The following is a 19,871-nucleotide window of genomic DNA, read 5'->3' as shown; positions in this document are numbered from 1 at the left end:
TTTGGTGAGTTTTGAAGCATTTTAAGGGGGGCAAATTACAGCTCAAAGAGGCAAAAATTGCATTTTTTGTGAAAATTTGGCTTTGAATGGGTTTTTGAAAATTTTTTGTTGATTTTGGCCCCAGAAGATACAATTATGGAATTTAGGTCTAAGTCAGACCTACATAGAGGTTTTTGTTTCATGTCTCTACGACATTCCTAACGGAAGTTACAAGCAGTCTGTTTTTTTTTTTTCCTAGGGGGCGCTAGAGCGCATTTTTGATTTTTGGGGTTTGGTTGCCTAATATGTTGGGAAGGCATGAAAGACCGACGTGTGTGTCAAATTTGGTGAGTTTTGAAATATGTTAAGAGGGTGAAATTGGGGCGCGACGGTGCGGAAGAAAGAAAGAAAGAAAGAAAGAAAGAATAATAATAAAACGCTACAGATTCAATAGGGTCCTTGCATGGCAAAGGACATGGATGTCCTTTGCCATTGCAGGGCGGACCCTAAAAATAGAGGCAGCTCACTGGTAAGTGCTGCTATTTGAGCTATTTTTAGAACAGGCCAGGGGGCGACTCATCTGGTCCTTACGGGCGACCTGGTGCCCGCGGGCCCCGTGTTGGTGACCCCTGCTGTACACTGTTTCTTTGTCTAATCTTGAACGGGTTTGTGCGTAAACCAAATTGTCGTTGCACTTGTTGCCATGACAATAAAGACCTACCTACCCACCTCAGCTCATTAGCATAAAAGCTGCAAGCCAAGTCTTATGAGAGTTACCTGTCGCACAGGGCGAGGTCGTGGCTGTGTCCCACTCGGACGAACATCAGCTTGGCGCTGAAGAGCAGCCGCCGCATGATGTCCGTCAGCAGGCAGGCGTCCACCTCCGGGTTGGTCAGCTTCCTGGAGAGCGAGCGGCAGTGGTGGATGAGCTGGTGGCCACATGCCGCCTGGTCGCTGTGCAGGGACAAGATGGCCACGCACAGATGTGCACTGGGCGCCTTGGGAGTTTTGTAAAGAAAAAACCAAGAGTGAACTACAAAAGGCATTTGTTGTTGTTGTTGTTGTCTGGCCATGTTCCAAATCCCCGACCTGCTCGTAGTAGAACTCGCTCCGCAACAGCTGGTTCTCCGTCGCATCCGTGGCCAGCAGGAACTGCCTCGGGGACACCTCAGGCAGCTGCAGCATGCCGTCCAGAATGTCTTCTGTCATGGCGGGGCTCGCTGCTGCAGCACAAAGGAATATTTATTATGTATCGCAATCATCGTCTTCAGTAATGCGGACGCTGTGTCGATCCGTTGTGGTGAAGAAGGAGCTGAGCCGGAAGGCAAAGCTCTCAATTTACCGGTCGATCTACGTTCCCATCCTCACCTATGGTCATGAGCTGTGGGTCATGACCGAAAGGATAAGATCACGGGTACAAAGAGCTTTCAACCAATCACCACAATCTAGAACCCTATGGTCATGATCTTTGGGTTATGAACGAAAGGACAAGATCACGGGTACAAGGAGCTTTTAACCGATCCCCACGATCTAGGTCCCTGTCCTCACCTATGGTCATTAGCTTGGGTCATGACCGAAAGGATAAGATCACGGGTACAAGCGGACCAAGTGAGTTTCCAGGTCTCTCCCTTAGAGATAGGGTGAGAAGCTCTGCCATCCGGGAGGAACTCAAAGTAAAGCCGCTGCTCCTCCACATGGAGAGGAGCCAGATGAGGTGGTTCGGGCATCTGGTCAGGATGCCACCCGAACGCCTCCCTAGGGAGGTGTTTAGGGCACGTCCAACCGGTAGGAGGCCACGGGGAAGACCCAGGACACGTTTTGAAGACTATGTCTCCCGGCTGGCCTGGGAACACCTCGGGATCCCCCGGGAAGAGCTGGACCAAGTGGCTGGGGAGAGGGAAGTCTGGGCTTCCCTGCTTAGGCTGCTGCCCCCGCGACCCGACCTCGGATAAGCGGAAGAAGATGGATGGATGGATGATAGGAATAAGCATTCAAAGTCTGCATCATGATTACTATTTGATTCTTCATTTCTAATCGGTGTTTCACACTTTTAGCTTGTTCTTTGTTGTCATAACTATAACATTTTGTTGTGGATTTTTAATCTCATTGTTGAATTACTTACTTAGCTATCATTTTATTGATAACGTTCAAGTATTTAAAGGGGAACATTATCAGCAGACCTATGTAAGCGTCAATATATACCTTGATGGTGCAGAAAAAAGACCATATATTTTTTTAACCGATTTCCGAACTCTAAATGGGTGAATTTTGGCGAATTAACCGCTTTCTGTTTATCGAGCTGGAGGCGATGACGTCAGAATGTGACGTCGCCGAGGTAACACACCCACCATTTTCATTTTTAACACATTACAAAAACCGCGTCTCAGCTGTTATTTTCCGTTTTTTTGACTATTTTTTGGAACCTTGGCGACATCATGCCTCGTGGGTGTGTTGTCGGAGGGTGTAACAACACTAACAGGGAGGGATTCAAGTTGCACCACTGGCAAGAAATCTGCCACCAGACCCCCATTGAATGTGCCAGAGTGTCTCCACATTTGACCGGCGATGACAGACATGGCACAGAGATGTATGGATAACCTGCAGATGCATTTGCAACGATAAATTCAAAGAAATCACAAAGGTGAGTTTTGTTGTTGTTGGCTTATGTGCTAATCAGACATATTTGGTTACGGCGTGACTGCCAGCTAATCGATGCTAACATGCTACGCTAATCGATGCTAACATGCTATTTACCGGCGGTGCTGAAGCAGACATGGCACAGAGATGTATGGATAACCTGTAGATGCATTTGCAACTGTATTACTTTTCCTTCCACCCACATTTAATGCGAAACAAACACTTACCAATCGACTGATTTAAGTTGCTCCAGTGTCAAGAGATGTGAAAGTCCTGATCGTTTGGTCCGCACATTTTACCAGCGATGCTAACGCAGCTATTCGGCCATGCTATGGCTATGAATAGCGTCAATAGCTATTCGCTCAATAGCTTCAGTTTCTTCTTCAATATTTTCATACTCCAACCATCCGTTTCAATACATGCGTAATCTTTTGAATCGCTTAAACCGCTGAAATCCGAGTCTTAATCCGAGCTAATGTCGCTATATCTTGCTGTGGTATCTGCCATTGTTTGTTTACATTGGCAGCACTGTGTGACGTCACAGGGAAATGGATGGCCGCCTCGCAAATAGCGAAAATCAAGCACTTTAAAGCTGTTTTTAGGGATATTCAGGGACCGGTAAAATTTTGAAAAAAACTTCAAAAAATAAAACAAGCCACTGCGAACTGATTTGTATTGTTTTTAACCCGTTTGAAATTGTGATAATGTTCCCCTTTAAAGACCTACTGAAAGCCACTACTAGCGACCACGCAGTCTGATAGTTTATATATCAATGATGAAATATTAACATTGCAACACATGCCAAAACAGCCGGTTTAATTTGCTAAATCACAATTTTAAATTTCCCGCGGAGTTTCTTGTTGAAATCGTCGAGGAATGATGACGCGTGTTTGTGACGTCTCGGGTTGTAGCGGACATATTAGCCCAGCACCACTCACAGCTAAAAGTCGTCTCTTGTCATCGCATAATTACACAGTAATTTGGACATCTGTGTTGCTGAATCTTTTGCAATTAGTTCAATTAATAATGGAGACGTCAAAGAAGAATGCTGTTGGTGGAAAGCGGTGGATTGCAGCTGCCTTTAGCAACCGAAACATAGCCGGTGTTTCTTTGTTTGTTGTGAAGCTTTAACACAGAGCGGTCAAGCGAACATGTTTCTCTACGTCAACCAGCAAATTTTTGGATGGGAAAATTGTGATATTAAGTTGGCTCTTACCGGAGACTTCAGTGGATTACGGGACCTCCTCCTGCAGCTGTCAAAAAGGCAGCTCTGATCTTTGCTACTCGGCTTCTCTCAGAGACACTGGCGTTCACCGCAGCCATCCGACTTTCGGGTATGACTTTATAATCTCACTAAAAATACTATAAACACAATAAGCAGATAAGGGATTTTACAGAATTATTCAAGTAAATGTGTCTAATTACATCTGAAACGCTACCACTGGCGCAGCCTTTTTTCTTTTACTTAGCTCTTCACTCTAACTTTCCTCATCCACAAATCTTTCATCCTCGCTCAAATTAATGGGAAAATCGTCGCTTTCTCGGTCCGAATAGATCTTCCTGCTGGAGGCTATGATTATAAACAATGTTCGGATGTGAGGAGCCCTACAATCCGTGATGTCACGCGCACATCGTCTGCTACTTCCGGTACAGGCAAGGCTTTTTTATTAGCGACCAAAAGTTGCGAACTTTATCGTCGATGTTCTCTACTAAATCCTTTCAGCAAAAATATGGCAATATCACAAAATGATCAAGTATGACACATAGAATGGACCTGCTATCCCCGTTTAAATAAGAACATCTCATTGCAGTAGGCATTTTAAGCACTATTTTCCTCAACTTTCATGTCACAAAATTCCATAACACAAAAATGCATGTTTTTTAAACAACATTTGGATTTCTACTTCTTTAAACTACAAGGGACATTCAATTGTAATTACAGTGCAGTGGAACCTTGATTTATGAACCCTCATAATTGTGAACTTGTTGGCTAGGAATATTCTCATTAATCCAGGTCATTTAATCTCAGGGCCACAACTGGACTGTTTGCTTGGTCTTAAAAGACGTTTCACTGTTGTTTTGATAATAAAGAGATGCTGATCCATTACCCACTTGTTATGTTTGATTCATACATTATAGTGTTTTCAAAGCGTGCATTACTTGACAATAATAGGGACTTTAGTCAAAGCTGGAACCAATTATTCATGTTTCCATTGTTTCTAATGAGGAACTCTGCTTCACAACACAAACCTTTTGATTTACCAACCATGTTCAAGAACCAACAAAGTTCGTAAATTGAGATTCAAATGTATTTTCAGATCTAAACAGGACATAAGAGTCCTTAGATTTTGGAAAGCTGTAATTTTTGAGGGGACATTTGTACTTCTTTTTTGCTCAAATTTCTGTCTCAAACACAAATACTACACAAAGTACTTTTTACTTTAATTTAACCCTTTTGAAGGTCATAAAATGACATAATGTCACAGGTTGAAATTTGTAAATTTACTAACGGTATGCAAATGTATATTAATTGAAAACTGTGACATCATTAGATCAAAAGGCCCTTAAAGTGTTAAAAAGAAAGCTGTTTAGGGCTGAATCTAATTGAGAGACTTGAGCGCAAAAAGTAAAAAAAAAAAGAAAAAAGAAAAGACTCCAAAATGTTTTTTATGCCCTTTGAGAAATTAAAGGACAATTAAATTTGAAAAAAATACCATGAAAAACAACAACCCTCAAACAAACAAAATAAAGCAAAAATATACTTAAAGGATAAAAAAGTCTGCTTTTGTCAAAAACCTGGACTTGGCACCGGTATTGATTCAAATATAAAAGATACTCAACCTGATACATTCCAACTGTTTTACTTTCTACATGTAACACCGAGACTTGTTTACCTTCACTTGGTTCCAGTTCCTCATCAGAACTGCAAAGAGGAACAAAGAAAGCAAAAATCAATACAAAAACCTATATTTTATATTTCATTAAGATCATGAGTAAAGTATAATTCTATTTATATATATATAAAAAAAGTACTTTAATTTACAAAAGCAGTGAAGTTGGCACCTTGTGTAATTCGTAAATAAAAACAGAATCAATGATTTACAAATCCTTTTCAACTTATATTCAGTTGAATAAACTGCAAAGACAAGATATTTTATGCTTCAACTGAGAAACTTGCCACGCTGTTGGAACACGTGGCTGGCATTGTCTTGCTGAAATAAGCAGGGGCGTCCATGATAACATTGCTTGGACGGCAACATATGTTGCTCCAAAACCTGTATGTACCCTTCAGCATTAATGGTGCCTTCACAGATGTGTAAGTTACCCATGCCTTGGCCACTAATGCACCCCCATACCATCACACATGCTGCATTTTCAACTTTGTGCCTAGAACAATCCGGATGGTTCTTTTCCTCTTTGGTCAGGAGGACACCACGTCACAGTTTCCGAAAGCAATTTGAAATGTGGACTCGTCAGACCACAGAACACTTTTACACTCTGCATCAGTCCATCTTAGATAAGCTCGGGCCCAGCGAAGACGGCGACCTTTCTGGGTGTTGTTGATAAATGGCTTTGGCTTTGCATAGTAGAGTTTTAACTTGCACTTAAAGATGTAGCGACCAACTGTAGTTACTGGCAGTGGTTTTCTGAAGTGTTCCTGAGCCCACGTGGTGATATCCTTTACACACCGATGTGGCTTTTTGATGTAGTACCACCTGAGGGATCCAAGGTGTGTAATATTTTGTCTTATGTGCAGTGATTTCTCCAGATACTCTCAACCTTTTGATGATATTACAGAACATAGATGGTGAAATCTTTAAATTCCTTGCAATAGCTGCTTGAGAAATGTTGTTCTTAAACAATTTGCTCAGGCAATTTGTTGACAAAGTGTTGACCCTCGCCCCGTCCTTGTTTGTGAATGAGTGAGCCTTTCATGGAAGCTGCTTTTATAGCCAATCATGGTACTCACCTGTTCCCAATTAGCCTGCACACCTGTGGGATGTTCCCAATAGGTGTTTGATGAGCATTCCTCAACTTTCTCACTCTTTTTTGCCACTTGTGCCAGCTTTTTTGAAACATGTTGCAGGCATCAAATTCCAAATGAGCTAATATTTGCAAAAAAATAAAGTTTTCCAGTTCGAACATTAAGTATCTTGAAGTCTTTGCAATCCATTCAGTAGAATATAGGTTGGTTGGCAAATCATTGGATTCTTTTTTAGTCACGATTTACACAACGTGCCATCTTCACGGCTTTTGGGGTTTGTAGTTTTACTCGATTTTGTCTCTCACTTGGCAGCATGTTGTCAGAGGACCAGATGCAAAGAGTGTTGATGACACATAAAGGTGGGTCTAACTGTCCCCTAGACTACCACCTTCTTCCAACAGGGTCCACTTACTCTGGGTGAAAGTAGGAATAACAGGAGTCACAGACTCTGACCTCGGCGGGACATCCCTCCACAGGCATCTTACGCTCTGAACAAGCGTGACAAACCAAGCGGCCGCACCTTCGACAGTGATGGCGTCTGTTGAACTGAGGACACAGTTGGATTGTTATTTCTGCAAGAGCAACTCCAAAATGATCTCCAAACCCTGTTTCCATATGAGTTGAGAAATTGTGTTAGATGTAAATATAAACAGAATACAATGATTTGCAAATCCTTTTCAAGCCATATTCAGTTGAATATGCTACAAAGACAACATATTTCATGTTCAAACTCATAAACTTTTTTTTTTTTTTGCAAATAGTAAATAACTTAGAATTTCATGGCTGCAACTCGTGCCAAAGTAGTTGGGAAAGGGCATGTTCACCACTGTGTTACATCACCTTTTCTTTTAACAACACTCAATAAACATTTGGGAACTGAGGAAACTAATTGTTGAATCTTTGAAAGTGGAATTCTTTCCCATTCTTGTTTTATGTAGAGCTTCAGTCCTTCAACAGTCCGGGGTCTCCGCTGTCGTATTTTACGCTTCATAATGCGCCACACATTTTCCATGGGAGACATGTCTGGACTGCAGGCGGGCCAGGAAAGAACCCGCACTCTTTTACTACGAAGCCACGCTGTTGTAACACATGGCTTGGCATTGTCTTGCTGAAATAAGCAGGGGCGTCCATGAAAAAGACAGCGCTTAGATGGCAGCATATGTTGTTCCAAAACCTGTATGTACCTTTCAGCATTAATGGTGCCTTCACAGATGTGTAAGTTACCCATGCCTTGGGCACTAATGCACCCCCATACCATCACACATGCTGGCTTTTCAACTTTGCGTCGATAACAGTCTGGATGGTTCGCTTCCCCTTTGGTCCGGATGACACGATGTCGAATATTTCCAAAAACAATTTGAAATGTGGACTCGTCAGACCACAGAACACTTTTCCACTTTGCATCAGTCCATCTTAGATGATCTCGGGCCCAGAAAAGCCGGCGGCCTTTCTGGATGTTGTTGATAAATGGCTTTCGCTTTGCATAGTAGAGCTTTAACTTGCACTTACGGATGTAGCGACCAACTGTATTTAGTGACAGTGGTTTTCTGAAGTGTTCCTGAGCCCATGTGGTGATATCCTTTAGAGATTGATGTCAGTTTTTGATACAGTGCCGTCTGAGGGATGGAAGGTCACGGTCATTCAATGTTGGTTTCCGGCCATGCCGCTTACGTGGAGTGATTTCTCCAGATTCTCTGAACCTTTTGATGATATTATGGAGCGTAGATGTTGAAATCCCTAAATTTTCTTGCAATGTCACTTTGAGAAAGGTTGTTCTTAAACTGTTTGACTATTTGCTCACACAGTTGTGGACAAAGGGGTGTACCTCGCCCCATCCTTTCTTGTGAAAGACTGAGCATTTTTTGGGAAGCTATTTTCATAGCCAATCATGGCACCCACCTGTTCCCAATTAGCCTGCACACCTGTGGGATGTTCCAAATAAGTGTTTGATGAGCATTCCTCAACTTTATCAGTATTTATTGCCACCTTTCCCAACTTCTTTGTCACGTGTTGCTGGCATCAAATTCTAAAGTTAATGATACAAAAAAATAAATATTAATTTTATGAGTTTGAACATGAAATATGTTGTCTTTGTAGCATATTCAACTGAATATGGCTTGAAAAGGATTTGCAAATCATTGTATTCTGTTTATATTTACATCTAACACAATTTCCCAACTCATATGGAAACAGGGTTGAAGTGTGCATGCAGAGAATGGTTTCATGTTTAGTCACATTCAATTGATGAATTGGACTTTTCCTCCTCGTAGTCCGACACTCACCATGGTGAATCTCTCGCGCCGGCACACCATGCAAACAAGCTGCTGGGTGTCTGGCACCCAGTCCTTCTGGGCCGGGAGTTGATCCGGAGGCTGGAACTTGGCAAGAGAGGAGTGTTTTCTCCCCGTCGAGCTGCGGTCCCGCTCTTTGTCGCTGCTGTTTGGCGAGGGTGTGTGCGTGGGCGTGCTGCCTGCAGGGGAACACGATTAAATGTGAAGCCAAAGCGTGCACCGGCCTGTGTTTTTATTACATAAAGTATATCAAAAACACATTTTTTCTGTGTTACCAAACCTCACCCTGGCAGCTGTGTGTCACGTGATATAACAGCGAGTGCTGACTTACTGGCGGTGGGTGTTGGCGAGTCCAGTCGACTGCATGACAGGGTGCTGCTGTCCTGAGCCGGACACTGAGAGACCAGCGCCTCCTGCAGGCTGATGACAGAGTCTGACAGAAAAGAGAGGACACCACATTAGGTACACGCTGTCACGTGTGTGTTTCATTTTGATGGACGATGGGGGGGAACAAAAACATGATAAATCGGTTTGGAAAAACAAATTAAGGTAACTTTATTCTGTCCTTTTTTTTTTTTACAAACCCTGTTTCCATATGAGTTGGGGAATTGTGTTAGATGTAAATATAAACAGAATACAATGATTTGCAAATCCTTTTCAACCCATATTCAGTTGAATATGCTACAAAGACAAGACGCTTAAAGTTCGAACTGGAAAAATGTGTCATTTTTTGCAAATATTAGCTCATTTGGAATTTGATGCCTGCAACATATTTCAAAAAAAGCTGGAACAAGTGGCAAAAAAGAGTGAGGAAGTTGAGGAATGCTCATCAAACACTTATTTGGAACATCCCACAGGTGTGCAGGCTAATTGGGAACAGGTGGGTGCCATGATTGGCTATAAAAGCAGCTTCCATGAAATGTTAAGTAATTCACAAACAAGGATGGGGTGAGGGTCACCAATTTGTAAGTAAATAGTCAAACAGTTTTAGAACAACATTTCTCAACGAGCTATTGCAAGGAATTTAGGGATTTTACCATCTACGGTCCGTAATATCATCAAAAGGTTCAGAGAATCTGGAGAAATTACTGCACGTAAGCGATATTACGGACCTTTGATCCCTCAGGCAGTACTGCGTCGAAAAAACAACATCAGTGTGTAAAGGATATCACCACATGGGCTCAGGAACACTTCATAAAACCACTGTCAGTAACTAAAGCTGGTCGCTACATCTGTAGGTGCAAGTTAAAACTTTACTATGCAAAGCGAAAGCCATTTATCAACAACATCCAGGAACGCCGCCGGCTTCACTGGGCCCGAGCTCATCTAAGATGGACTGATGCAAAGTGGAAAAGTGTTCTGTGGTCTGACGAGTCCACATTTCAAATTTAATTTAGAAACTGTGGATGTGGTGTCCTCCGGAACAAAGAGGAAAATAATAATCCGGATTGTTATAGGCGCAAAGTGTAAAAGCCAGTATGTGTGATGGTATGGGGGTGCATTAGTGCCCAAGGCATGGGTAACTTACACATCTGTGAAGGCACCATTAAGGGTGAAATGTACATACAGGTTTTGGAACAACATATGCTGCCATCTAAGCGCTGTCTTTTTCATGGACGCCCCTGCTTATTTCAGCAAAACACTGCCAAGCCACGTGTTACAACAGCGTGGCTTCAAAGTAAAAGAGTGCGGGTACTTTTCTGGCCCGCCTGCAGTCCAGACCTGTCTCCCATGGAAAATGTGTGGTGCATTATGAAGCGTAAAATACGACAACAAGACCCCGGACTGTTGAACAACTTAAGCCGTACATTAAGAAAGAATGGTAAAGAATTCCACTTTCAAAGCTTCAACAATTAGTTTCCTCAGTTCCCAAACGTTTATTGAGTGTTGTTAAAAGAAAAGGTTAATTATTATTTGCAAAAAAAAAAAAAAGTTTATGAGTTTGAACATCAAATATGTTGTCTTTGTAGCATATTCAACTGAATATGGCTTGAAAAGGATTTGCAAATCATTGTATTCTGTTTATATTTACATCTTACACAATTTCCCAACTCTAATGGAAACGGGGTTTGTACCAACTCGGCGTAATATCTTAACATCGACACTCTCTCGTCGCAACTCGGCCCTGATGGTCGGCACCTATAAGTTTACAATTAGTTGTAAAATGTTGGACGGTTGTTTTTACGATATGCAAGTAAACGACAACTTTAAAACATACCGGCTTAGCTACGGCACCTGGCAGCGATCTTGGTATAGACGATTATAGCCCCTCCCTCACGAATGTTGGTGCGTGCGCACCAGCAGCAGACTGTACGGGATAAAAAAGAAAGAAAAAAAAATCTCCCTCAATGTGTCTGCGCACGGCGGCCATCTTTGAAATGGTTTTCAGCGCAGCGGTTCTTTGCAGGCTGATAAAATCAAAACCGTAGCAGTAATTAAACTCTTTCATCAACTTTTGATCAGAAGGGTTCAATCTCTCTCCTGTGGTAGTTTGAAGCCGACACGACAAACGCGCTCAGGTGAGATGATGTTTGCAAAAAGGTGACCGGTTTTTACAAAACTTTTGTTTTGAAGGGGGAATTGCAAACTTGCTGGGAGTTGTCAATATATGAAATGTGGGTCTAAGTGAGACCTACATAGAGGTTTTTGTTTCATGTCTCTACGACATTCTTACTGGAAGTTACAGGCAGTTTTGTCTGTGTTTTCTTCCTAGGAGCAGTTTCGTCTGTGTTTTATTCCTAGGGGACGCTAGAGCGCAATTTAGAGTTTTGGGGTTAGGTGTGTGTGTCCAGTTTGGGGAGTTTAGAACCATGTTGAGGGGGTCAAATTACAGCTCAAAGAGGCAAAGGTGAGTGATTTTACAAAACTTTGTTTTGAAGGGGGAATTGCAAACTTCCTGTTGATTTTTGCTGAAGGATGTCAGTGTATGAAATCTAGGTCTAAGTGAGACCTACATAGAGGTATGGAAGTTACAGGCAGTTTTGTCTGTGTTTTCTTCCTAGGAGCAGTTTTGTCAGTGTTTTATTCCTAGGGGATGCTAGGGCGCAATTTTGAGTTTCGGGGTTAGGTGTGTGTGTCCAGTTTGGGGAGTTTTGAAGCATGTTAAGGGGGTCAAATTACAGCTCAAAGAGGCAAAGGTGAGTGATTTTACAAAACTTTGTTCTGAAGGGGGAATTGCAAACTTCCTGTTAATTTTTGCTGAAGGATGTCAGTGTATGAAATCTAGGTCTAAGTGAGACCTACATAGAGGTTTTTGTTTCATGTCGCTACGACATTCCTACTGGAAGTTACAGGCAGTTTTGTCTGTGTTTTCTTCCTAGGGGGCGCTTAAGTGCAATTTTTAGTTTTGGGGTTAGGTTTTTTGATTAAATAGCAATGTTCGCCAGTCCTGATGTGTGTGTCAAATTTGGTGAGTTTTGAAGCATGTTAAGGGGGTCAAATTACAGCTGAAAGCTGCGGAATAATAATAAAGAAAGAATAAAACGCTAGAAATTCAATAGGGTCCTCTGTCGCAAGGGGACATTCGGTCCCTAATAATAATAATAAAGCTTGTAAGTACCGGATCTAGACCTCTCTCTGGGCGCGCAAGTGAAGTCCAGGGCCTTGCCGGCGTAGTCCGCCAGAAGCTTGTCGATGTCATCCACCCCGAAGCCCGCCTCATTGCCGGCCAGGAGGCTCCTCAGGGTCCGTACGGCCATGTCGGCCCAGTCCACCTTCAGGTTCATCAAAAGCTGCTCCAACATCAGCAAGGGCTTCGACAGCAGCGGGAAATAGTCCTGCCTGGCGGCCGGCGGCAGTGTCAGCATCACCTGAGGCAGGAACACCTTCATTACAAATATGCCATATTTCTGTGGTAGTCCAAAACTGTTTGTTACAGGACAGCAGGGGGTTGTAGGGGAGTGCATGGTGCTTGACCAGTTTGAACTTAATTGGCTATATATATATATATATATATATATATATATATATATATATATATATATATATATGTAGGTGTGGGAAAAATCACAAGACTACTTCATCTCTACAGAACTGTTTCATGAGGGGTTCCCTCAATCTTTAGGAGATTTTAATGGAAGCATTCACATACAATGGTTTATATAGGACACAGAGTGGGTGGGTACAGGCAGGCGTAGGGGCGTGGTGATTGGCTCATGTGTTACCTAGGAGGTGTTTCCATCTGTGGCGGCATGTTGAAATGATTTCATTGCGCTTGTTGAGGGATGACAGGTCTGGATGATATATAATAAACAGTTTCTCTTTTAAGCATAGGTTGCATCTTTTATTACCACTGTTGTAAGGTGTGCTGGATGCAAGAATTTGCCATGTTATTGAATATTCAACATTATTGTCTTTGAGGTTCCAAATGTGTTTGCTGAGTTCTGTAGAATTCCGCAAAGTCTGGTTTCTAAAGGAGGCGTTGTGATTATTCCATCTTGTTTTGAACGCTCCTTCGGTTAATCCTACGTACGTGTCGGATGTGTTAATGTCCTTGTGTGTTACCTTTGCTTGGTAAACGACTGATGTCTGTAAGCACCTTCCGTTGAGAGGGCAATCAGGTTTCTTGTGACAGTTACATTCTTTATTGGTTTCAGAGTCGTTTAGTCTGGGGGTGGGCAGTCCTTTTGCAATTGCTTTGTTGTGGTTTGAAATGATTTTTTGTATGTTATTCATACAGCTGTAGCTCAATTTAATGTTGTTCTTGTTGAATATTTTTCTTAGGGTGTTGCCTTTGGGGAAGTGTTTGTCGATCAGAGTGAGGAACTTGTGGCCGATGTTGGTTGAGACGTTTTTGCTGAATGGCGGATTGTACCAGATGATGTTGTTTCGTTTTCTGCTCTTTTTTGGTTGGTTTCCTCACCTAGGAACCCACTCCAGGAAACCAACCAAAAAAGAGCAGAAAACAAAACAACATCATCTGGTACAATCCGCCATTCAGCAAAAACGTCTCAACCAACATCGGCCACAAGTTCCTCACTCTGATCGACAAACACTTCCCCAAAGGCAACACCCTAAGAAAAATATTCAACAAGAACAACATTAAATTGAGCTACAGCTGTATGAATAACATACAACAAATCATTTCAAACCACAACAAAGCAATTGCAAAAGGACTGCCCACCCCCAGACTAAACGACTCTGAAACCAATAAGGAATGTAACTGTCGCAAGAAACCTGATTGCCCTCTCAACGGAGGGTGCTTACAGACATCAGTCGTTTACCAAGCAAAGGTAACACGCAAGGACATTAACACATCCGACACGTACGTAGGATTAACCGAAAGAGCGTTCAAAACAGGATGGAATAATCACAACGCCTCCTTTAGAAACCAGACTTTGCGGAATTCTACAGAACTCAGCAAACACATTTGGAACCTCAAAGACAATAATGTTGAATATTCAATAACATGGCAAATTCTTGCATCCAGCACACCTTACAACAGTGGAAATAAAAGATGCAACCTATGCTTAAAAGAGAAACTGTTTATTATATATCACCCAGACCTGTCATCACTCAACAAGCGCAGTGAAATCATTTCAACATGCCGCCACAGACGGAAACACCTCCTAGGTAACACATGAGCCAATCACCACGCCCTACGCCTGCCTGTACCCACCCACTCTGTGCCCTATATAAACCATTGTATGTGAATGCTTCCATTAAAATCTCCTGATGATTGAGGGAACCCCTCATGAAACAGTTCTGTAGAGATGAAGTAGTCTTGTGATTTTTCCCACACCTACATATGTGAATTATATTTATATAGCGCTTTTCTCTAGTGACTCAAAGCGCTTTACATAGTGAAACCCAATATCTAAGTTACATTTAAACCAGTGTGGGTGGCACTGGGAGCAGGTGGGTAAAGTGTCTTGCTCAAGGACACAACGGCAGTGACTAGGATGACGGAAGCGGGAATCGAACCTGCAACCCTCAATTTGCTGGCACGGCCGCTCTACCAACCGAGCTATGCCGCCCCACCACGGTATCAAACACTATTCTCTGGATAATCCAAACAAGACATATATATATATATATATATATATATATATATTCACACAGTACAAACATGCAAGACCACGTTGTAAAGACTAAAACCACGAACATGCAAAATGCAAGAAATAACAATAATCTGATACAGTGGTCATTCACTGACCTTTGACCCAAGATGGAGGGTGTGTATATGCTGTCGCCGTGCTGGAGACACCTGCCTCTGGAAGTGCAGCGTGAGGTAGTCGGCCAGGAAGTGACAGGCAGCCAAGCCCGGGCGGCAGTCCAAAGCTCGCTCACAGACGTCCAGGCCGCACGCCAGACCCTCAAGAAGCTGAACAGATAAAGAAGACGGTGTGTGGTGGATTTGTAAGAATGAGAATAGATAGCTGGGTTCAATGTTGGATGTTTTCATGCGTGCAAACATAATGAACGTGTATTTTTCCCCAGGCAAGAAAGTACCTGGAAAGCTTCGTCGGTTTGCTCCTTCTCCAGGAGATGAAGCAAATGCTCCGTCTGCAGCTGCAGTCTCGACTCCTCGCTGACGGGATAAAGCTCCGCCCACTGTGCACAAAGTGTGAACTCCTGCGAACAAAATGGAAAGGCATGAGTCTGACCAAAGGTGGATCGTGTTCAATGTGTTGATGGCGGTCGTGCGGCACCTTGGCCTCCAGCATCCTGGCCAGCATGGATTCGGAGTCTGACTTCGACTCGGCCCTTAGGTCCTGCCACGTTACCCACGGCAACGGCGGCTGTATCGCCAACATCTGCCAAGAAAGAAGTTTCCCACGATGAGAGTTTGTGTGATTACGTGTGGCTGTGCAGTAGTACATGTGTAAAGCTTACTCCTACCATCTTTTCTGTACGTGCTAGACACAAAACTTTTTTTACACTTGATATCGATATCCGGAGCCCTTAGAATTGGTCAATACCAATCCAATATCATATTAACACAAACCAAACATACTTTTATAATTTCGTAGTTTGGAATATTCAAAAAGCTGGATCAAGTGAAATTACGCCACAAATAATTATTTATTATCAAACCTGTGGAATTATTGTTTTTTGAGGGGCAAAACCTAATGGCCGCGATAATTCATAAAGTTCCGCTCAGGACTCAGTATACTGAATGATGCGGACACGTTTGTTACTGTGTACTTTCATACATGGTGACAATTGTTGCGTTTGGACCAGATGTTCCTCCAAGGGAATTTAAGTTGCTGGTCAATCCCAAGTTATTTTGATGACACATAAGCTGAGTTTAAATGATCACCCAGAACAGAATAGGTATTTTGCAATTTATTCCAAAGCTTTGGGGAGACCAACCTAAAAACAAAACATTCAATTTGCGTCGCCTAGTTGATCTGAAAACCTTACGGATGCGGTCTTCTTCAATATCTCCCTCGCCCCCACCCACCGGAACGAATACATATGTCTATTGTTCTGCTTAGTCTGAGACACGAAGAGATAAGAAGGGTGTACTGCTACTCCTCACATTCCTAAAGCCAAGGTTAACTTGCAGGGTACCATGGACATGAGATTAAAAAATAGAAAGAGTACAAATGGAAAACACTAGCTATTATCTATCTCCGTCAATATGTTCAGTATGTGTAAGTAATATGCAACTATAATTATTTGATACTGGTTTATATTGAACAGAATAGGTATTTTGCAATTTATTCCAAAGCTTTGGAGAGACCAACCTAAAAACAAAACATTCAATTTGCGTCGCCTAGTTGATCTGAAAACCTTACGGATGCGCTGTCTTCTTCAATATCTCCCTCGCCCCCACCCACCGGAACGAATACATATGTCTATTGTTCTGCTTAGTCTGAGACAGGAAGAAATAAGAAGGGTGTACTGCTACTCCTCACATTCCAAAAGCCAAGGTTAACTTGCAGTGTACCATGGACATGAGATTAAAAAAGCAGAAAGAGTACAAATGGAAAACACTAGCTATTATCTATCTCCGTCAATATGTTCAGTATGTGTAAGTAATATGCAACTATAATTATTTGATACTGGTTTATATTGAACAGAATAGGTATTTTGCAATTTATTCCAAAGCTTTGGGGAGACCAACCTAAAAACAAAACATTCAATTTGCGTCGCCTAGTTGATCTGAAAACCTTACGGATGCGCTGTCTTCTTCAATATCTCCCTCGCCCCCACCCACCGGAACGAATACATATGTCTATTGTTCTGCTTAGTCTGAGACAGGAAGAGATAAGAAGGGTGTACTGCTACTCCTCACATTTCTAAAGCCAAGGTTAATTTGCAGGGTACCATGGACATGAGATTAAAAAATAGAAAGAGTACAAATGGAAAACCCTAGCTATTATCTATCTTCGTCAATATGTGTAAGTAATATGCAACTATAATTATTTGATACTGGTTTATATTAAATAAATAAAATAATAATAAATGGGTTGTACTTGTATAGCGCTTTTCTACCTTCAAGGTACTCAAAGCCCTTTGACACTACTTCCACATTTACCCATTCACACACACATTCACACACTGATGGAGGGAGCTGCCATGCAAGGCGCCAACCAGCACCCATCAGGAGCAAGGGTGAAGAGTCTTGCTCAGGACACAACGGACATGACGAGGTTGGTACTAGGTGGGATTTGAACCAGGGCCCCCCGGGTTGCGCACGGCCACTCTCCCACTGCTGAACAGAATAGGTATTTTGCAATGTATTCCAAAGCTTTGGGGAGACCAACCTAAAAACAAAACATTCAATTTGCGTCGCATAGTTGATCTGAAAACCTTACAGATGCGCTGTCTTCTTCAATATCTCCCTCGCCCCCACCCACCGGAACGAATACATATGTCTATTGTTCTGCTTAGTCTGAGACAGGAAGAGATAAGAAGGGTGTACTGCTACTCCTCACATTCCAAAAGCCAAGGTTAACTTGCAGTGTACCATGGACATGAGATTAAAAAAGCAGACAGAGTACAAATGGAAAACACTAGCTATTATCTATCTCCGTCAATATGCTCAGTATGTGTAAGTAATATGCAACTATAATTATGTGATACTGGTTTATATTGAACAGGCAGAGGGGTTAGTGCGTCTGCCTCACAATACGAAGTTCCTGCAGTCCTGGGTTCAAATCCAGGCTTGGGATCTTTCTGTGTGGAGTTTGCATGTTCTCCCTGTGAATGTGTGGGTTCCCTCCGGGTACTCCGGCTTCCTCCCACCTCCAAAGACATGCACCTGGCGATAGGTTGATTGGCAACACTAAATTGGCCCTAGTGTGTGAATGTGAGTGTGAATGTTGTCTGTCTATCTGTGTTGGCCCTGCGATGAGGTGGCGACTTGTCCAGGGTGTACCCTGTCTTCCGCCCGATTGTAGCTGAGATAGGCGTCAGCGCCCCCCTTGACCCTGAAAGGGAATAAGCGGTAGGAAATGGATGGATGGAGAATAGGTATTTTGCAATTTATTCCAAAGCTTTGGAGAGACCAACCTAAAAACAAAACATTCAATTTGCGTCGCTTAGTTGTCCTTTTTTTCTTATTTTTTCTCTTCTTTGTCATGAAAAAGGGAGTTTTTTGTGGTTGGTGCACTATTTGTAAGTGTATATTGTGTTTTTTATGTTGATTTAATAAAAAATATTTATTTATTTTAATTTTTTTTATAAAAAATTCTTCTGCGGCCCGGTACCAATCGGGCCGCGGCCCGGTGGTTGGGGACCACTGTTTTAGAGGGTTCATAGGCGGAATAGATGAACCCCTTTGGCCAAAGGACATCTTTCTAGAAGGCAAAGAGGACGTAAAGACGTGTTCTTGCCTCACATAAGGATTGTGGATGATGAAAAATTTTAAAAAGTGCAGTTTTCCTGTAAAAGTTTGCACTAGACCATTGGTGAACATCTCAGCTTTTTAAATCTGACACATTTTTGCACTTGTGCAAAGCAAAGCATTCTCACTCACTCACTTGTGCAGCCTCTAAACATGCTAACGTTCCAAAGCTCATACATTCCACTAATTACCCGGCGATAAATGTCCAGCTCGTTCCTCTTCAGCTGCAGCTCTGCTCTCAGGGGGGCGTCCGTGTCGCCGTCGTCCAAGCAGAAGTCCAGCAGCTCCAAACAAGACGACAAGGGCCAACACGCAGTGGCTTGCAGGACCACGCGGGCACGCAAATTGGCATCTTGCACCCGAAACAGGTGGCCCACGCCTTCCTCCTCACCTTTAAATGGATGAAGAACGGCACAATGGATTTGCTGGTAAAATATATTTTGAAAAGAGACAAAGCTTCCATTAAACAACATTATTACAACAAGGGAATAATGGAAGATGTTAGGTTACATAATTTAATGTTTGCTTTAGGCTCTGATACAGCTTTGGTCACAAAAGTAGTTATCTTGTTGGTAATCTACATTAAACCCAGCAGTCATCTAGTAAAAAATATTAATATCAATAAGGATTATATTCTATGTCACTTTTAGGAAAAGCATATGGAAACCCATCTCCACCACAATTGATAAAACACCCCAATATTAAGTCATAATTATGACATAAAAAGTCATAATTATGGGATTAAAAAGTCATATTTATGAGTTAAAAATGGAAATTATGAAGAAACTCGAAATGATGAGGAAAAAAGTCAAATTTATGATATAAAAGTCAAAGTCAGGAGGAAAGTCGAAATTATTGTTCAAGTCAAAACTAGGAGATGAAAAGTCAAAATTAGGAGATAAAGTTGAAATGGTGAGATAAAAGGCATATTTAAAAAAAAAAGAAGTTATATTGATGAGAAGAAAAATGATAAATTATGAAGAAAGTCAAAACTATGAGATAAAAAGTCATAATTAAGAGATAAAAAGTTCACAAGATAAAAAATGGTAATTATGAGCTAAAAAGTCAAAATTAGGAGGTAAGAAAGCAACAATTATGAGATACATAGTAAAAATTTTGAGATAAGAAAATTATAATGACATAAAAAGTAGAAATTGTGGGAGAGAAAGTCATAATTATGAGA

The 19,871-nt window shown here is 42.0% G+C and overlaps 1 protein-coding gene and 1 long non-coding RNA gene across 2 annotated transcripts in view; one reads left to right on the top strand and one right to left on the bottom strand.

The window, feature by feature from the left end:
* Positions 1–19,871, bottom strand: part of zfyve26 (zinc finger, FYVE domain containing 26) — an 80,188-nt gene that overhangs the window by 23,507 nt on the left and 36,810 nt on the right. Inside the window, 11 exon segments of the mRNA XM_061893923.1 lie at positions 757–977; positions 1,069–1,202; positions 5,511–5,539; positions 7,014–7,147; positions 8,884–9,071; positions 9,224–9,325; positions 12,452–12,701; positions 15,047–15,214; positions 15,343–15,465; positions 15,543–15,647; positions 18,880–19,079. Coding sequence (XP_061749907.1) covers positions 757–977; positions 1,069–1,202; positions 5,511–5,539; positions 7,014–7,147; positions 8,884–9,071; positions 9,224–9,325; positions 12,452–12,701; positions 15,047–15,214; positions 15,343–15,465; positions 15,543–15,647; positions 18,880–19,079 — 1,654 coding nt within the window.
* Positions 9,178–18,516, top strand: LOC133548955 (uncharacterized). Its single transcript, XR_009806007.1, has 2 exons — positions 9,178–9,354; positions 15,331–18,516. It is a non-coding gene; the product is annotated as an uncharacterized LOC133548955 (long non-coding RNA).

The sequence above is a fragment of the Nerophis ophidion genome, linkage group LG03 (assembly GCF_033978795.1).
Source record: "Nerophis ophidion isolate RoL-2023_Sa linkage group LG03, RoL_Noph_v1.0, whole genome shotgun sequence".
Classification (NCBI taxonomy): domain Eukaryota; kingdom Metazoa; phylum Chordata; class Actinopteri; order Syngnathiformes; family Syngnathidae; genus Nerophis; species Nerophis ophidion.
Note: the sequence above shows the minus strand (reverse complement) of the source record. Positions and strands in the feature narration are given on the sequence as shown.